Here is a 16314-nt window from a genome sequence, read left to right on the forward strand (position 1 = left end):
ACAATAATTAAACTACTGTATATATTATACGATTAAAAGCTATAACCAAGCTATAACACGCTTTATCTGCTGTTATTTTGGTCACTGTATGGTATTATAATATCTGTGCAATAGAAAAACTAATAACTATTGACATTTGTGATTTGATTGACATATTATTTTGATTGTGATTTTGATTACTCCCTTCTTACTTCTTGCCTTATTATTTTTCGGGAATGAGTTTTCTTACATTTAAATAAAAATTGTACGGTGTTAATTTAAAGAAGAATAACTTTTGGGCATTTAAGAGTGTGTTTTGTAAAAAGAAGAGAGTCCTTCATCCTATATGTTGAGTTAATAAGGATTTTCACTCCGGGTTCAGAAAATAAACAAAATGACATCGATATTCGACCAGTACGAGCAGGCTTCGCAGGTTTCTCAGCGGCCTGTAACAGTATCAGATCAAATGACCTCTTCTGGATACATAAACATGCAATTAGAAGATAACACGCCGTTGTTTTCTAAACAGAAAATGAATTTTAACCCATCGGATTTGATCACTCATGTCGCAGTTTCTAGCGACTATTTAGTATTGGCGATGGCGAATGGGAAGCTATTTAGATTGGATTTAAAGATGCCAGATCAACATGAAGGTATGTAATCTATGTCTTATTACTACAGTTGTAGTAATAAAGTAACATAAGAAAAACAATTACCATAATCATTATCTATTGAATGGCTAGTTTCCAAAGTGTTTTGATGATCAATTGCACATCTTTGTCATTGTCTTTTGTCTTACAGATTGAATTCTATTAACTCTTTAAATTAATTTTAATTTCACCATTGTTATTATGAGCCACTAGTTTCCAGGGTAATTTTCTTCAATAGACAACAAACATGATATAAATCCAATTGTGTTGCTGAAATTACAAATTGATTACAGAAATCCAGTACACAAAAAGTGTGCAACCAAATTCGAAACTAACATCAATATTCCTCGATCCACTCGGACACCACTTGCTTCTGGCATTCGCGGCTAGAAACAAAGACGGGAGTCCGGAACTAGTGTATCTACATCGTAAGAGTAATAAACTGAAGTCTGTGAGTAAATCACGGAACTATGAGGTGACAGAAGTCGGGTGGAATTATGAGAATAAGTCGACAACTACCACTGGTCCGATATTGTTGGGAACCTCGCAGGGGCATATTCTTGAAATGGAGTTGGAGGCAGAGAGCGACAAGATGTTTACTGCCAGCCAGCAGTATTGGAGACAGGTATGATATTGTGTGCACAAGTTATTATATTAAGCAATTATTAAAAGCTGTATGCTTTTGATGAATATAAAATTTATGTTTTTATCACAAGGTAATGTTAAACTATTATAAGCATTAAAATTTTTAAATCAATGAATTGTTACAACTAAAACAGATTGAAATAAATAGCAAAATGTCTGTCTCTGTTAATTTTCTTTACAGACAAGTACAACAGATGTTTTTTTTTTCCATTTTATCATTTTCATTTCAATAACTTGCATATATTATAATAATGTGAAAAAAAAATTACTGCATAGCTAAAAATTTCATTATCAACAGTATTTATTTTTATATCACATATTTTATACATTATGTTTAACATAATTGATCATTACTTGCAAGCTGCCTAATTATTTACCCATTTATGGAGGGAAGGAAGTTGATGGATTGGTAATTAAAATTTATTTATATTTGTTAAAATAATGTTAAATGTACATGGATACCATACTTATGAATTTGCTATAACACAATTTGTTCCTGCTCTTGTACTAGATCCATACTTTAATATTATACATAAATGCGAAAGTAACTTTGTCTGTCTGTCTGTTACTCAATCACGCCTTAACTACTGAACCAATTTGCATGAAATTTGGTATAGAGATATTTTGATACCCGAGAAAGGACATAGGCTACTTTTTACCCCGGGACATGGGATAGGTTTTATCCCGGAAATCCCACTGGAACGGGAACTATGCGGGTTTTTCTTTGACTGCGCGGGCGAAGCCGCGGGTAGTAAGCTAGTATTTATGTAAATGCAACTGTTTTAATTTAACATGTAACTTTAGTCTCTTGATAATGCAATTATCATGTTTTTATTACTATATTAGCTATGCCGCGCGGTTTTGCGCGTTGGTCGAAAGTATTTCTTTTGCTATTAGCTTATATATGTTTTTTGGTACATTTGGTACAACCTACACCACCACCAATTATTATTATTCAGTTAATTTTACATTAAAGAGTAACAATTACACATTCATACAAAAAATCGCGTTTACATTAGTTACTACTTTATCAAGAAACAAATAATTGTTTTAAGTTAATTAATACATCTATGCAGATTTTCGACATCGGTAAAGGCGCGGACACACCGATCACGGGCATCCAGTTCCACAGAGTAAACAATACAAGCAAATTCTTTATATTTGTCACTACGCCGACTCGTCTCTACCAGTTCATAGGACATGCGATGTATTCGGACGAGAAGCCGTCTCTACAGTCTATATTCCATTCGTATCTCACAACACCAGAGACGGGGTTTCAGGAAATACCATCTACGCTGAAATATTCCAAATTGCAGTTCTATTTTGATAAGAATAGCAACCCCAAAACGTTTGCTTGGCTCACCGAACCTGGGATTTTTTATGGACAGGTAAAATAATATTACTTTATCTATAAAAAGTTAAAATTACACAAATTTAAGTTTTAACGGTAAAGCGTTAAATGGTAAATTTGGTTAGTAAACTGTTTTACTTAAAGTAAATTTTAGGCATAATCATTAGGCATTTGTGATAAACTAAACCTAAAAAGGCTGTAACATTGAACATGAACCACATAACATCAACGAAGTTATAATGTATTATATTCATTATAATTACACAGAAAAATATTATTTTAACATACTTTAATACTTTTTACAGTTGGATCCAACTTCACAACAAAATTCCAACTCTCTATTTACGCAAAGCGAATTAATCAACTATCCATCTCACAAAGACGGCAAAGAGAATACACCTCTCTCCTTTGTGTTAACCGAATTCCACGCTTTACTCATGTATTCCGACAGAGTAAAAGCTGTATCACTTCTGAACCAAGAATTGGTTTACGAAGACAGATATTCCGAAATCCACGGCAAATTGAAAAACATTGTAAAAGATCCAGCAAGACGAACCATTTGGGCCGTCACAGACAAAGCAGTATTTCGCTACAAAGTTAATAAGGAAGAAAGGAATGTGTGGAGGATATATTCTGATAAAGAACAGTTCGATCTGGCGAAAGAATATTGCCAGAATAACCCCGCATTCATCGATATTATTAACGTAAAACAAGCTGATTTGCTATTCGCTAAGGGAGATTACGATAAAAGCGCAGAGGTATTCGCGGAAACACAGAGCAGTTTCGAGACCATCTGTCTCAAATTTCTCGAAGTAGATCAAGTAAATGCGCTAAAAGTGTACTTGGGCAAGCGATTAGAAGCCTTAAACGATGATGATAAGACTCTAATTTCTATGATTGTGATCTGGATGACTGAGCTGTACTTATCTCAGCTCGGATCGTTAAGGCGGTCAGGGAAAGAAGATTCCCAGGAATATCATCAGCTGCAGAGCGATTTTGAGGTGTTCCTCCTTCAACCGAAAGTTGTGCAATGTATGCAGCACGTGAAATCAGTTGTTTACGACTTGATGTCGTCTCACGGGGACAAACAGAACTTAATAAAATTGACAGTGATAAATGAGGACTATGAAAATGTGGTAGCTCAGCATGTGTACAAGAAATCATTCTTGGAAGCGCTAAATATGCTTCAATCGTTGAAAAAGCCGGAACTTTTCTACCAATTCGCGCCAGTTTTGATGGAGGAGACGCCGAAGAATACGGTAGATGCGCTAATAGCTCAAGGGCCAAGATTAAGCCCTTCGAAATTATTACCTGCGTTTTTATCCTGTGAGAACGATGATAAACATGCAGCAGAGATAACTAGATACTTGGAGTTTATGGTGCAGAACTATAATGTGAAAGATAAAGCGATACATAACTACCTTTTGACGTTGTACGTGGAAAGTGATAAGCCGGCATTGAAGAGGTACCTGGCGAGGCAGGGGCAAGATGTTACTATGGTGAACTATGATGTGCATTATGCTTTGAGGTAGGTTCTTTTTTATGTCAGATCAAGCAAAAGGGCCATCTGATACTTAGTCTCTAATATTATCATGCTATTTATCATACAAATTTTTGCGAAAGTTTAGTTTATAAATAGTTCAAAATCCATAATATAATTTGGCAAAATTCAAGCAATTGATATTTATACATAAACTTATACATATAATGAACAATTTGATATAATTTTTATGATATTCGTGTATACAATAAATGACTACCTCATGTCTGCCCATTGCGTATATTTTTTTTATGAAGAGACTTATTCATAAGACTTTGCTTAGCATAGACTAAATAACAACACTTTTACATTACACTAGCTGCTCCGCGCGGTTTCACAATCGTGGCTCCACTCCTGTTGGTCGTAGACCTTCCTCGATAAATGGGCTATCTAACACTGAAAGAATTTTTCAAATCGGACCAGTAGTTCCTGAGATTAGCGCGTTCAAACAAACAAACAAACTCTTCAGCTTTATAATATTAGTATATAGATTACATTTTATTATCTTGTAAAATTTTTCAGATTATGTCGCGAGAACGGTCTCTCCGAAGCCTGTGTGACCCTCTCAGCACTACTAGGGCTGTGGGAAGCTGCGCTAGAACTAGCTCTAGATGTTGATGTAGCGCTGGCTAAGAGTGTGGCCGCTATGCCTGACGATGTTAGCACTCAGAAACGATTGTGGCTTGGTGTTGGTATGTTTGTTTATTGAATTAAATGTGCATAAGATATGCGATAACAATTTACATCGCATATACAATAAATTGAATTTAAAATTCCATGTGTTTTGTCAAACTCAAACTCTAAACTCAAACATTTATATTCTATTAGACTTCTAGAAGCACTTGAATCGTCATTACATATTTTTAACATTTACCACCGCTTCGGGAAGCAGTATCTATGAAGAAGAAGATTGTCTTCTTCATAGACGACTGTCTGCTTTTGTATTGATATAGATAATTATTAAATCCAATTTAAACATTTCATTCACTCAATTCACGAGCAGAAAACAATGTATTATGTACCTACCATCTATGATACTGAAATTGATTTGTATTTGAATTTTAAGACTTTAAAAAAAATAGCCAATTTACTGTGAATTCGCTATAAAATAATTATGATTATTATTGAGTAATTTTTTAACTGTGATTATTTCTACCTGTTTAGTGAATAGTTTTGAAAGAAAGAAAAGAAACATTTATTCAACGTTTTACTGTGGTTTTACTATAATTTTCACTGTCTGTACGTTTATTATATTTTATCATTTTATCCATTTAAAAAGTGAACATAACAATTTCATTGAAAAATCTTTTTAAACTCATAATGAATATTTCAGCGGAACACATAATAACAAAGAACCAAGATATAAAGGAAGCGATGGCTCTCCTAGAGGAATGTTCGCTCATCAAGATCGAAGACATCCTGCCGTTCTTTAGTGATCTCACGACTATAGACCATTTTAGTGAACCGATCTGTCAGAGTTTAGAGGTAAGCGTAAATATTTGTATAATTTGTATGAACTATTAAAATTTAATTTGTTGTTTCCTTTTTTTATTGACGATGTATTTCGTTCAGCTTAAAATAATTAAAAAATTCTAATTCAGTATTACTTAATTAAAAAAAAAAAACTGTATGGTGTTATTCTTAAATCACTGACTAAAGAGCTAAACATTTCTTCTGGTTTTAAATATTAAAAATGTGCTTAACTTTATTAATTTAAATGTCATTACTTTCAGGAATACAACAATCAGATAGAAGAATTAAAAGTGGAAATGGAGGATGCGACAAAATCTGCGGAATGCGTAAGTACATTTTTCTACACTAATATTATAAAGAGGAAAACTTTGTTTGTTTGATTGTAATGAATAGGCTCATAAACAACTGGACCGATTTTAAAAATTCTTTCACCATTCGAAAGCTACATTATCCACTAGTAATGTAGGCTATATTATATTATCACGCTAAGACCAACAGGAGCGGAGCTATATTATAAATAAATTTAAAGCTTTATTGTAAACTAGCTTTCGCCCGCGACTCCGTCCGCGCGGAAAAATTAAGAAAAATTAAGATTAATTTTTTTTTCTACGTATTTTTCCGGGATAAAAAGTATCCTATTTTACGCCCAGGATAATAAGTTATAATTATACCAAGTTTCATCGAAATCGAACCGTTAGTTTTCACGTGATGCCTGAACATACATACAGACAGACAGACAGACAAAAATTTTTTTAATCACATATTTAGGCTTGGTATCGATCCAGTAACACCCCCTGCTATTTATTTTTTCAATATTTTCAGTGTACAGAATTGACCCTTCTACAGATTTATTATATGTATAGATAAATATGAGCGGACTTGGCGCGTCATTGCGCGCATTATGAGCGTCTCAGCGACGCGGACGTTGATATTGAGTTTGATTGTGCACACATAACTTGCGTATTCCATTCCATTTATTAGGCTGTAGGTTTTTCAAATTATGCTGTTTTTTTTTTTATTTTGAATTTACATAGTATTAAATAGTCGCTTTCTATGTCTATGTATGCTTAAATCTTTGAAACTACGCAACGGATTTTGATGCGTTTTTTTTAATAGATAGAGTGATTCACGGGGAAGGTTTCAGTATATAATCTATTAGGTTTGAAACAAAACGGGCGTAGCCGCGGGCGGAAAGCCCATAAGTTACCTATAAAATTTCACATGTACCTTTAGGTTATATTGAAGAAGAATAGTATTGTAATTTGTAAGTAACAGTATTATACTGTATGTATATTGTACGTAGTAACTCAGGTCCCGGAACCACAGACACAATAGAAAATCTATTGTGTCTGGGACCGATCGGGCCGCTTGGGGCTTAATGGGTTAAATATTTTTATGACCACATTCAAAATGTTCTAGTAAACTCGGAAAATAATTCATATCTCTCACAATTTGCAGGTGCGCAACGAGATCCAGTCGTTCCGCAACCGCTCCGTGCTCGTGTCGGTGACGGACGTGTGCCGCGTGTGCGACATCGCCCTGTTACTGCGGCCCTTCTACCTGTTCCCCTGCGCGCACCGCTTCCACACCGACTGCCTGCTCGCGCACATGCTGCCCGCCCTGCGTGAGTGTGCACACACACACACACACACACACAACTAGTTCACACACACACACACATCAAGAAAATACCACACACACACACGCACACACACACATCCAGAACATACCACACACACGCACACACATACCACGCACATACGTACGTATGCTAATAAATAAAAAATACGCTACGCCCACACACAATCACACAACACGTAAACACATACACACAAACACGCACGCACGCACACAGACACCCAACACACGTAAACACACACCACACACACATAAACAAACAAATGATAAATTCGCCCCGCCCTATTTCCAGGCACATGAATACAAACATAATTTCAACTACACACACACACAACCACCAGTGTTTTAAAATTTAGTTTCAACCTCCAGAGTAAACAATTATTAAGGTGCTTTTCCACCAAAAATGTGCTTCAAAACGCTACACACTTCAAACTTCAAACTAAATGAAGCAAATCAAATAAAGTCAAATTCAAAATTTATTTGTTTTTTCACAATTTTTTTTTCATAATTTCACATAAGTTTCAAATCCCTGGTTAACCTACTAGAATAATAATAGTTTAAAAAAACTAAAAAACACGCTTTTTATAGAAAACCGAACCAAAAAATAGAAAATTTTATCAAATTAGTGTATTGTCATCGGTCCTCAATAAATCTACAAAGTTTGAACGAAATCTGGCCGTTTAAAGTGGGTCAAAATCGCGCCCAAAGAAGTCGGTTACAAACATACCAAGTGAAGCTAATATAAAGCGTGTAAAAACCTGTGCCGGGTCAACCAGTGAAGCGATATTATGATTGGTTATTTACAAACTCATTGGTGTAAGAGGTAGCAACTGCAACGTTGACAAGAAAGAATAATTTTAGTATAGTTGGTTCTTTGATATACTGGTTCCTCTTGATATTTCGGTTAGAGTCCGGGCTGTCTGGCTGGCGGTAGTGGTTGCGTTTATTAGTGCGCACAGGAAAATATACTTAACTTTAAAGTCATTTATTAACGCGTAATTTTTAATCTTTTGCCTTTACATAGATCCATTAGACATAAGTTGTTTTCGTTGTTAAATAGGTGCCATACGCAATTTTTTATTAACCCAACTATACTAAAATTACTTTTTTTAAAACGTTGCTAGCTCCCGTACCACATTCTTCGAACATTATTGGAAGAAAAGCACCCTTATCGAAGTTATACAAAAATTTAATAATCAAATTCTCCACAGCTCCAGCGCGTAGAAACAAACTGACAGACCTACAGCGCCAACTCGCAGTACTATCGAACATTGAGCTATCTACAGTGACATCTAGCGGGCTACCGTTACGGGAAGTGTTGAGAAACGAAATAGACGACATAGTGGCCAGTGAGTGTGTGCTGTGCGGGGAATATATGATATCGTGTATCGATAAACCGTTCATAGCTGATGAGGACTGGGATCGCGTTATGAAGGAGTGGGAGTGAGTGTAGTGAAGGTGGTATGGTGTTATGCTACAGGAAAAGTGATTTGGCTTTGATGACCCGAATGGCGCCAGAATGTACTAGTTAAAATATAAAACCTTGTTACGTATATGAACATTGTTTGTCTACTGTATCATCACGTATTATGTATAAATGTTTGCGTAATCTGTAACTAGATGGCGTTATATCAAATATAAAGGAAAATTGCCCCAAAATAAATAAAAAAATGTGTGCGTGTACTAGTGTACGCACGTAAGAAGTGAAACTTCTTTATGACCTTATTTTTCAAAAAATAATTTACTATATGCAACTTTACAGAAATACGTCGAATCACGCATGGTAGGGATAAGAAAAAGATGGCGCGTAACGGAAAAATGTCACGCGTAACGAAAAAATGTTACACTAAATTTTTTTCCAACCCCGATAAAGATGTTTCACTTCAAAAACTTTTCATAGTACAGTACGATTCAAAATTGATGGCGGCTCGGTACATCGTACGATCCGATGCGCAGAAAATAATTTTAGATATTACCGGAACATTATAATATTAATTATTATATTTTATGGATACCTGCGCGCTCCTGCATTCGCAGCTAACTTCCGAACCGCCATTATGTTTGAATCGAACTGTACATATTACAATTGTAAAAAAGGTCACAGCAAAAATTGGAATATAGAGCCTGTATGTAAAATGGGATGACTGGTGAATAATGTGTTAGTTAGTGGCTTATAAAAAAAAAGTTCATATAAACTGTAATATCACAAAAAGCCGCCACAAATTGACCAAATCATCAAAAAACGCGCTTTCGCAAGCACTTTTTGCCCACATGTAACTAGATTTCATTAAATTATGAACATAGAATATAGATGAACTGTTCGTTTGTGTATGCTTATAATGTTCTAAGGCTAAGACTGATAAAATTAATGTATAATCATAATCATAGTGTAGTCGTGTGATTTTACGCGAGTATTATACATTGTAATTAAAGATTTTAACGGTTTTTAAATGCGATTTATTTAATATATTATTTACCTATCGAATAGATCGCGTTTAAAATCAGATTTAATTTAATTTCTAATCATTTGTCTCATAAATGTAAAACTGTTTTCTTTCTTCTATAAAATTCATTTATGGTATAATTTGATTTGAAAATGATTTAAAATCATAAAATATATAAAATGTGTTATTATTTTATTTTTTTGTTTTTAAGCTAATGATTATATTACATACTTTTATATTTGTATAGATAGAACAATTGTTATAAGCTGTGATTTAGTTTTGTTTCGCATATAATCTTTAATATATTATATTATAAAAAATAACTGTGTTTTATTTCTTAATCAATCTGATCCCTATTTTGTAAGCAAGGCGCAGTTTACATCTTAGTTCAGGATCCATCGCCCATTTTTGCAAGTGAATATCAAGCTGATTTTCCGTGAGTAGCTTTATTTTGATGAGACGCCCAATAATTTCGTGTACGAAACTCTCGATTGTGGTAGCTAACAGAGATAACAAGGATAAATTTTTTTGATTTGATGGCTCTCAAATATTTATCACGCAAAAACAAAAAAATCAGCTTGTTAGTAATCATTTATGATGACCTCGTTATCGATACACTTTGGAAAGGGGGACTCTTTGAACAAACCATAGATTTTGTAGAACAAATATTTTTTCGAATAATTTAGATAATTATCTTGAGATTGAACAAAAAAAAATCAGTTATATAGTAGGTAATAAATATTTGAGAACCATCAAATCAAAAAATTGTTTCCTTGTTATCTCTGTTAGCTACTAACTATCGAGAGTTTCCTATACGAAATTATTGGGCGTCTCATCAAAATAAAGCTACAAACGGAAAATTAGCTTGATAGTAGTCACTTGCAAAAATGGGCGATGGATCCTGAACTATATCGATAACCATCTCGATTTTTTAGCAGTCCTTTTTAAATTTGAATGTTTGCTATGTAGATTTCTGAAGCTCACTTAACTTTACTGAGAAACTATCATACTAATACCTATATTTAATATTACATTTATTCATGTCTTGATGTGTTATCAATCAAAAAATAATATTTCATCCACATTAAAACTCTGAATATGGCGCTATCAGACTATTCCGAAACCATTTTATCCAAATGTATACAATAAAATCATTAATGATAAAACTACAGAACAAAGAATTAGAATCTAACTTTGCATAGGTATTTATAGAGATATATAGATAGATATATTTATAGGAAAACGTGTGAAACACCTATTCTATGTGTTAATCCAAGTTAGCATCTATATGTGTGCTAAATTTCATTGTAATCGGTTCAGTAGATTTTGCGTGAAAGGGTAACAAACACACAGACGCATCCTCACAAACTTTCGCATTTATAATATTAGTAGGATAGTCTTCAGCAGAATAGTTATGTAAATTCAAAATTCCATTTACAAGTTTACTTTTTTTTAAACATTACATATTTTATGAATTTCATCGCCTGGATACAGACTAACTTTAGAATTAAATATATGAAAAACCTAATTTTTGAATCAATGCGGGACTTTCACTCTGTTGTTTGCAATGTTTGTAATGATAACGAACATAAGATTTTTGAAAAAAAAGTATCATGACACAAAATCAGTGTTTCTAACACATAGTGCGGCGCCACAAGTGAGACATTTTATGACATTTTTTATGGTTTTAGTAGCGTCAGCTACCATTAAGTATTATATGGTTTTAGTGAGTTCTATTTATTTTCTAGTAATAAATAAAACCTATACATATTATGTTGAAATGAAATTAATTTATTCGCAAGAAAAGCGCAAATACATTGTTTTTTACATTACTCAATGATAATGCAGCTTTCCAGAGGCATTTTTGAAATAGATACAGTAGTTTTTCGAGACAATGTATATGTCCTAATTATTGTGTTTAATACGATTTTGAATCAATAGTTCATCGTAGATAGATATTTACTAGTTATTTCTACTTGTTAATTGTTTTTGATCAATAATTATTTGCTTTATGTATTCTAATTAAGCACTGTTGCTAGCAGTATGTTAAAGAAGAGATTTTACATCTTGAAACTGATTTTGTAATAGTAATTAGTAATATTTCAAGGGATTATAAATAAAAGCCGTTATGCAAATTTATAGTTTATTGAGAAAATGTTGTTATCACGTACGATAAACAATAAATTATTAAATATAAGGATTTAAATAACAGGAGACCATCGAATCCTAGCGGACAGCATCTGCGTCACAATAATAAAAACTTATAATTTACAAACATAAAGTTGCAACACTTGTGTCAAGCGACGGCAGACGGTGAATAGATGGACCGTGCGCGTATTCTTGTATCTACACAAATTCTCTAACGCAAACTAATTTTATTGACTAGCAGCACCGTCGACTTCCATCGTTTCCTTGTCCCCCTTAGCGTCCACTTGCATCGTCTCTATTTTATCTACATTTTCTTGCTTATTGCTATCTTTTTCGATATCTACGTTAATTTTCTCCGTTTCTTTGTTATCTTTCGCCGTTTCCTGGTTCGCCGTCTCTTTGGCGTCTTTGACGTTCTTGTCTTTGCTCTTGTCGCGTTTCTTCACGACTTTCGTGACCTTTTTGGGACTTTTCTTTTCAGCTTCCTTCTGTTCAGTCGGCTTTGTTTCGGGTTCGGGAGTTTTGGTGTCCTTCGGCCGTGTGTCCGCCACTTGAGGTTGTGTTGTTTCATTTTTAACCGATTCAGCGTCAACTTTAGCTGGTTCTTGTTTATTATCAGTCGCAGCAGGTTCCGCTGAAGGCTCAGATTTATCAGCATCTGGCTTGTTTTCAGCTTCTAAAGGTTTTGCAGCCTCAGTATTGGCCGTTTCTGTATTTTCCGGCATTTCCTGTGCTGGCTGTTCTACTTTAGCTTCCTCTTTGACTTCTTTGTTCTCCTCTTTCATTTCTACGTCACCATTTTGTACAGATTCTTGTTCAGCCGCCTTTTCATCTGCAGCTTGCATTTCTACGTCTTGCGGCTGTGGAGTCGCGTTACCCTTTTCGGCTTTGGCTTCTAACACAGCTATACATTTTTGGATACACTTGATCGCCTCCTTCCTCGCCTGCCGAATGTTCTCCTTGCCGTCCGTTTCTATGTTGTCTAATTTAATGAGATTCCTGGTCAGCATCTCATCTAGGTATATGTACTTTTTGTCTTTTTTGGTGCCAGTAAAGTTTTCGACCTCAGTCATGAGGTTGAGGACGTCGGTTTGAATACTGAGGATCATAGTGATGGGGTCGTTGGCGGCAGGTTTTGGCGGCGCCTGTGGAGGGGCCTGGGGCGGAGTCTTCGGCGGCGCGGGGTGCTGCGGCGGGGACTGCGTGGCTCTTTGGGGCGAGGGCTGCTTCGGTTGGGGCGAGGGCTGTTTCGGCTGGGGCTTGGACGGAGGTGCCGCCTGGTCGTGATACACGGGCACTTTAACGAAATGCTCCTCGGGATGCATCTGCGGTTTGGGAGATTGCGACCTCTGCGGCGACGCGCCTCGAGCGAACGCGTTCTGTGGGTACATCTTCTGTTGAGAGAACGGCTGCGGTCCCTGCCTGAAGCCTTTGTTGAACGGCGTGGCGAAGGATCTGGAGAAATTTGGCGGGTGGTGGAAGCCGTGCGGAGTGTCATCGGCGAAATACTGTTCTCTATCTACGTGAGGTTTCGGGGGAGGTGGCACGTAGGTCTGCTTTGTCTCACCGAAGTGAGTTCCATGATCGACGTTCTTATTTATCACTGGCTCGTCTCTGCCTTCCACGAAAATCGGTATGTGTCTAACGTTAGAGGATTGCTCCTGCTGGGGCGAGTGTTCCTGCGGGTGTCCGCTCATTCTGCTGTTCGCTGATCTGTTGTCGGGCGGCGCTGACATCGACCTGTGTGTTCTGTCTTCACCATCAACCAGACTGGGATCAGCTGGGCTCTTTTGGCCGAGATCGACCGTGTTCCTTAATCCGTATTGTGGTAGCTGCTGCTCTTCTTCTGTCTGTGAGGGTCCGGGGTTCTGTTCAGTCTGGGTGGCGGCGGTCTGCTGCGGGGGCGACTGCGGTTGTGGCGGTGAAGGCGGTTGTTCCTCCCGGGAACCGAACCTCCTGTTCCAATGTGACGGGAAGTGCTCTCTGAACTCTGGCGGGATGTCGTCGAAGGGGAATCTGTCGAAGCCGCCGAAACTGTCTCCGAAATCTGCAATAATGAAACGCTTTGTTGAAACACCTGTAAAACAGGATTTGACCGTTTAATAACAGCCAAATAGTGAATCTTAAATAATATGTAATACTAACTACTAGAAAAGAAATGCTACAAGTTTTCCTTTTAATAAAACAATAACAAAGAATTATGCACACTTTATCTCGATATATGTTAATATGTTTAATGCTATGCGCATCTGTGTAGTGTGTGCTATGTGCAAATAAATTTTGATACTAGAAAACCGATAATTTTATAACTATTTTATACTAGCTGTGCCCCGCGGTTTCAGCCGCATTGTTCCGCTCCTGTTGGTCTTAGAGTGATAATATATTATAGTTTATAATCTTCCTCGATAGCGGGCACCGAAAGAATTTTTAAAATCGATACAGTAGTTCCAGAGATTAGCTCGTTCAAATAACCAAACTCTTCAGCTTTATAATATTAGTGTATAATATAGGTAAATTTCTCAAAAAATATTTTTTCCAAAAATCTAGTCACATAGACATAGCAACACACGTACCGTCAGTCGCGTCCTGGCTGGAGGGCCTGCGCTTCCTGGCCCACGTGGCGGGCCGCTGCCGGAGCCGCGCCGCAATGTCCGGGTGCCGCGCCGCTAGCTCGCTCCACGCGCCGCTGCCCTCCTCCTCATCAAATGGGAAGCCGCGCTGCAATTGAATAGGAACCGTTAGACGTGTGTGAAACTTAATTATTATGATATCGGATCGTGATAATTTTGAGAATAATTTGCTTGTGATAGAAGTAAAACGTTTGAATGATTATCATTTCAGTCCACAATCAGCCATTTATAATTGGTGCTTGAAAAAGTACGTTTAAGATATTAGAAGACCCGTTTTTTTAGCTCTATTCATATAATATGATCAATTTTGTATATATGTAACAGTATCAAGCTCATAAGCATTCTTAATGATACATGTTTATTTTTCATATAATATTTGCTTATCTTTATTAATATAATTTATATCTTTGATAAAATGCCAAATACTATCAGTCCGACTTCATAAGCGAATTTCAATAACGTACATTTTCTGCGGAAATCAAGCAGAAATACTTATTCGATAAATGACAACCTTTATTAATTAAAAGAATGTATCAATTACATGCAACATTGTAAGCAAAATCTACATGACAAAACAGTTGCCCAATCGAACTTGTACCAACAAAAATAAATTAAAAATCAACCAAATATGATATTTTGTCGCAATTAACCATTTCGAAAAAGTAAACGTTCGGGAAGTATAAATCACCAATATTATGTTGATACGTTCAAATTATACGTTCGGTGCATAATAATTATACGCCATTATGACTTTTATTGTCCACTTATAAGGTCTAAAATTATTAATATTGGATTGAAGCAATGAACTTGTAATCGTGAAGAGTTACCCAAATAGGGCGAGCGAGGCCGAGGGGCGGCCTTAGTCAGAGCTTTCGTATCTCGTTGAATAAAGATGTAGGAGAATATTAATTGTGACATACCTAACTTGGGTGACGATCATCGAGAGACATTGTAAAAGAGGCATCGATTTTAATTATAGCTATAACTTAATTGCATAAAGCGCTTTCAGTTATAGCGAATGAGTGTATAGAAAAAAACATACCCTTACTAAGAAAAAAAAAAAATGAATTTTATTAAACCTACGTATTTCAATGTGCAAACCTTTCGAGCGACTTAGTTCAGACTAAATTTCTAAAATGACATAAAAAAGCGAAAAAAATTACTCAACCCAAACGCTTTCTAATTAAACGGCATATCGAAACTGATCAATATCAAGAACAGAATATATTAAAGCTTCCGGATGTACATATAACAAATGCGAAACTTTCTTAAATTCTTTCTCATAAAATCAATGATGTCACACGACACCACATAAGTTGCATAACACAAAAAAAAAAGAATCATCACTCACTTGCACAATGCACATACAAAAACATTAATTACGATGCAGAATAAAAAAGAATTCTCTAGAACACGATTCAAACAACAAACAATATGTATTCTGAGAAATTCTCACTTATTAACAAAACATCGTGGGCGGTATTAGCAATACAAATGCAAGGATATAATAATAATGTGTCAATTAACAATTCACGACTTCTGTTTAATTGATCGTGTAATACGCGTCACCAACACTACATAAAACTATAACAAGTTACTATTGGAACTCGACTTCTCGATTATTATAAATGAACGTTAAACGATATTATTAAATGCGCAGTTAATTCGAAAAAAAAAAATTCTCCAAATTTCTCGGTTGCTTGTCGATCTGTCATCATCATGAGTAAACACTGATTTATGCCCAAAACTTAAAGGCACTAACGATATTTTTATTTTGTTATCTTGATTTCTCAAGTACCTACTACCTAAAAATGGT

General features: G+C 35.7%; 2 protein-coding genes across 4 annotated transcripts in view; one reads left to right on the top strand and one right to left on the bottom strand.

The window, feature by feature from the left end:
* Positions 1-161: 161 nt before the first annotated feature.
* On the top strand, positions 162-9030 carry LOC123695415 (vacuolar protein sorting-associated protein 18 homolog). The gene is made up of 9 exons (XM_045641256.1): positions 162-632; positions 923-1254; positions 2351-2662; positions 2931-4153; positions 4688-4857; positions 5499-5650; positions 5899-5964; positions 7097-7262; positions 8488-9030. Exons 1-9 carry the CDS (start codon positions 374-376, stop codon positions 8721-8723), a joined length of 2916 nt encoding a protein of 971 aa, XP_045497212.1. The 5' UTR covers positions 162-373; the 3' UTR covers positions 8724-9030.
* Positions 9031-11849: 2819 nt separating this feature from the next.
* The window catches only part of LOC123695441 (BAG domain-containing protein Samui), a 30124-nt gene continuing 25659 nt past the window's right edge, over positions 11850-16314 (bottom strand). For all 3 annotated transcript variants that reach the window (XM_045641287.1, XM_045641288.1, XM_045641286.1), the window contains exons 2-3: positions 14442-14586; positions 11850-13915 (exon numbers count right to left, since the gene is read on the bottom strand). In XM_045641287.1, the coding sequence (XP_045497243.1) occupies positions 12096-13915; positions 14442-14586 (1965 nt within the window). In that variant the 3' untranslated portion in view covers positions 11850-12095. The remainder of the gene's footprint in view (positions 13916-14441; positions 14587-16314) is intronic.

The sequence above is a fragment of the Colias croceus genome, chromosome 11 (assembly GCF_905220415.1).
Source record: "Colias croceus chromosome 11, ilColCroc2.1".
NCBI classification, from domain to species: domain Eukaryota; kingdom Metazoa; phylum Arthropoda; class Insecta; order Lepidoptera; family Pieridae; genus Colias; species Colias croceus.

Coding starts and splice junctions, on each gene's coding strand:
- LOC123695415 (XM_045641256.1), top strand. CDS start 374: ATGACATCGATATTCGACCAGTACGAGCAGGCTTCGCAGGTTTCTCAG. Junction 1,255..2,350: donor GCCAGCAGTATTGGAGACAG/GTATGATATTGT, acceptor ACATCTATGCAG/ATTTTCGACATCGGTAAAGG. Junction 5,965..7,096: donor CGACAAAATCTGCGGAATGC/GTAAGTACATTT, acceptor CACAATTTGCAG/GTGCGCAACGAGATCCAGTC.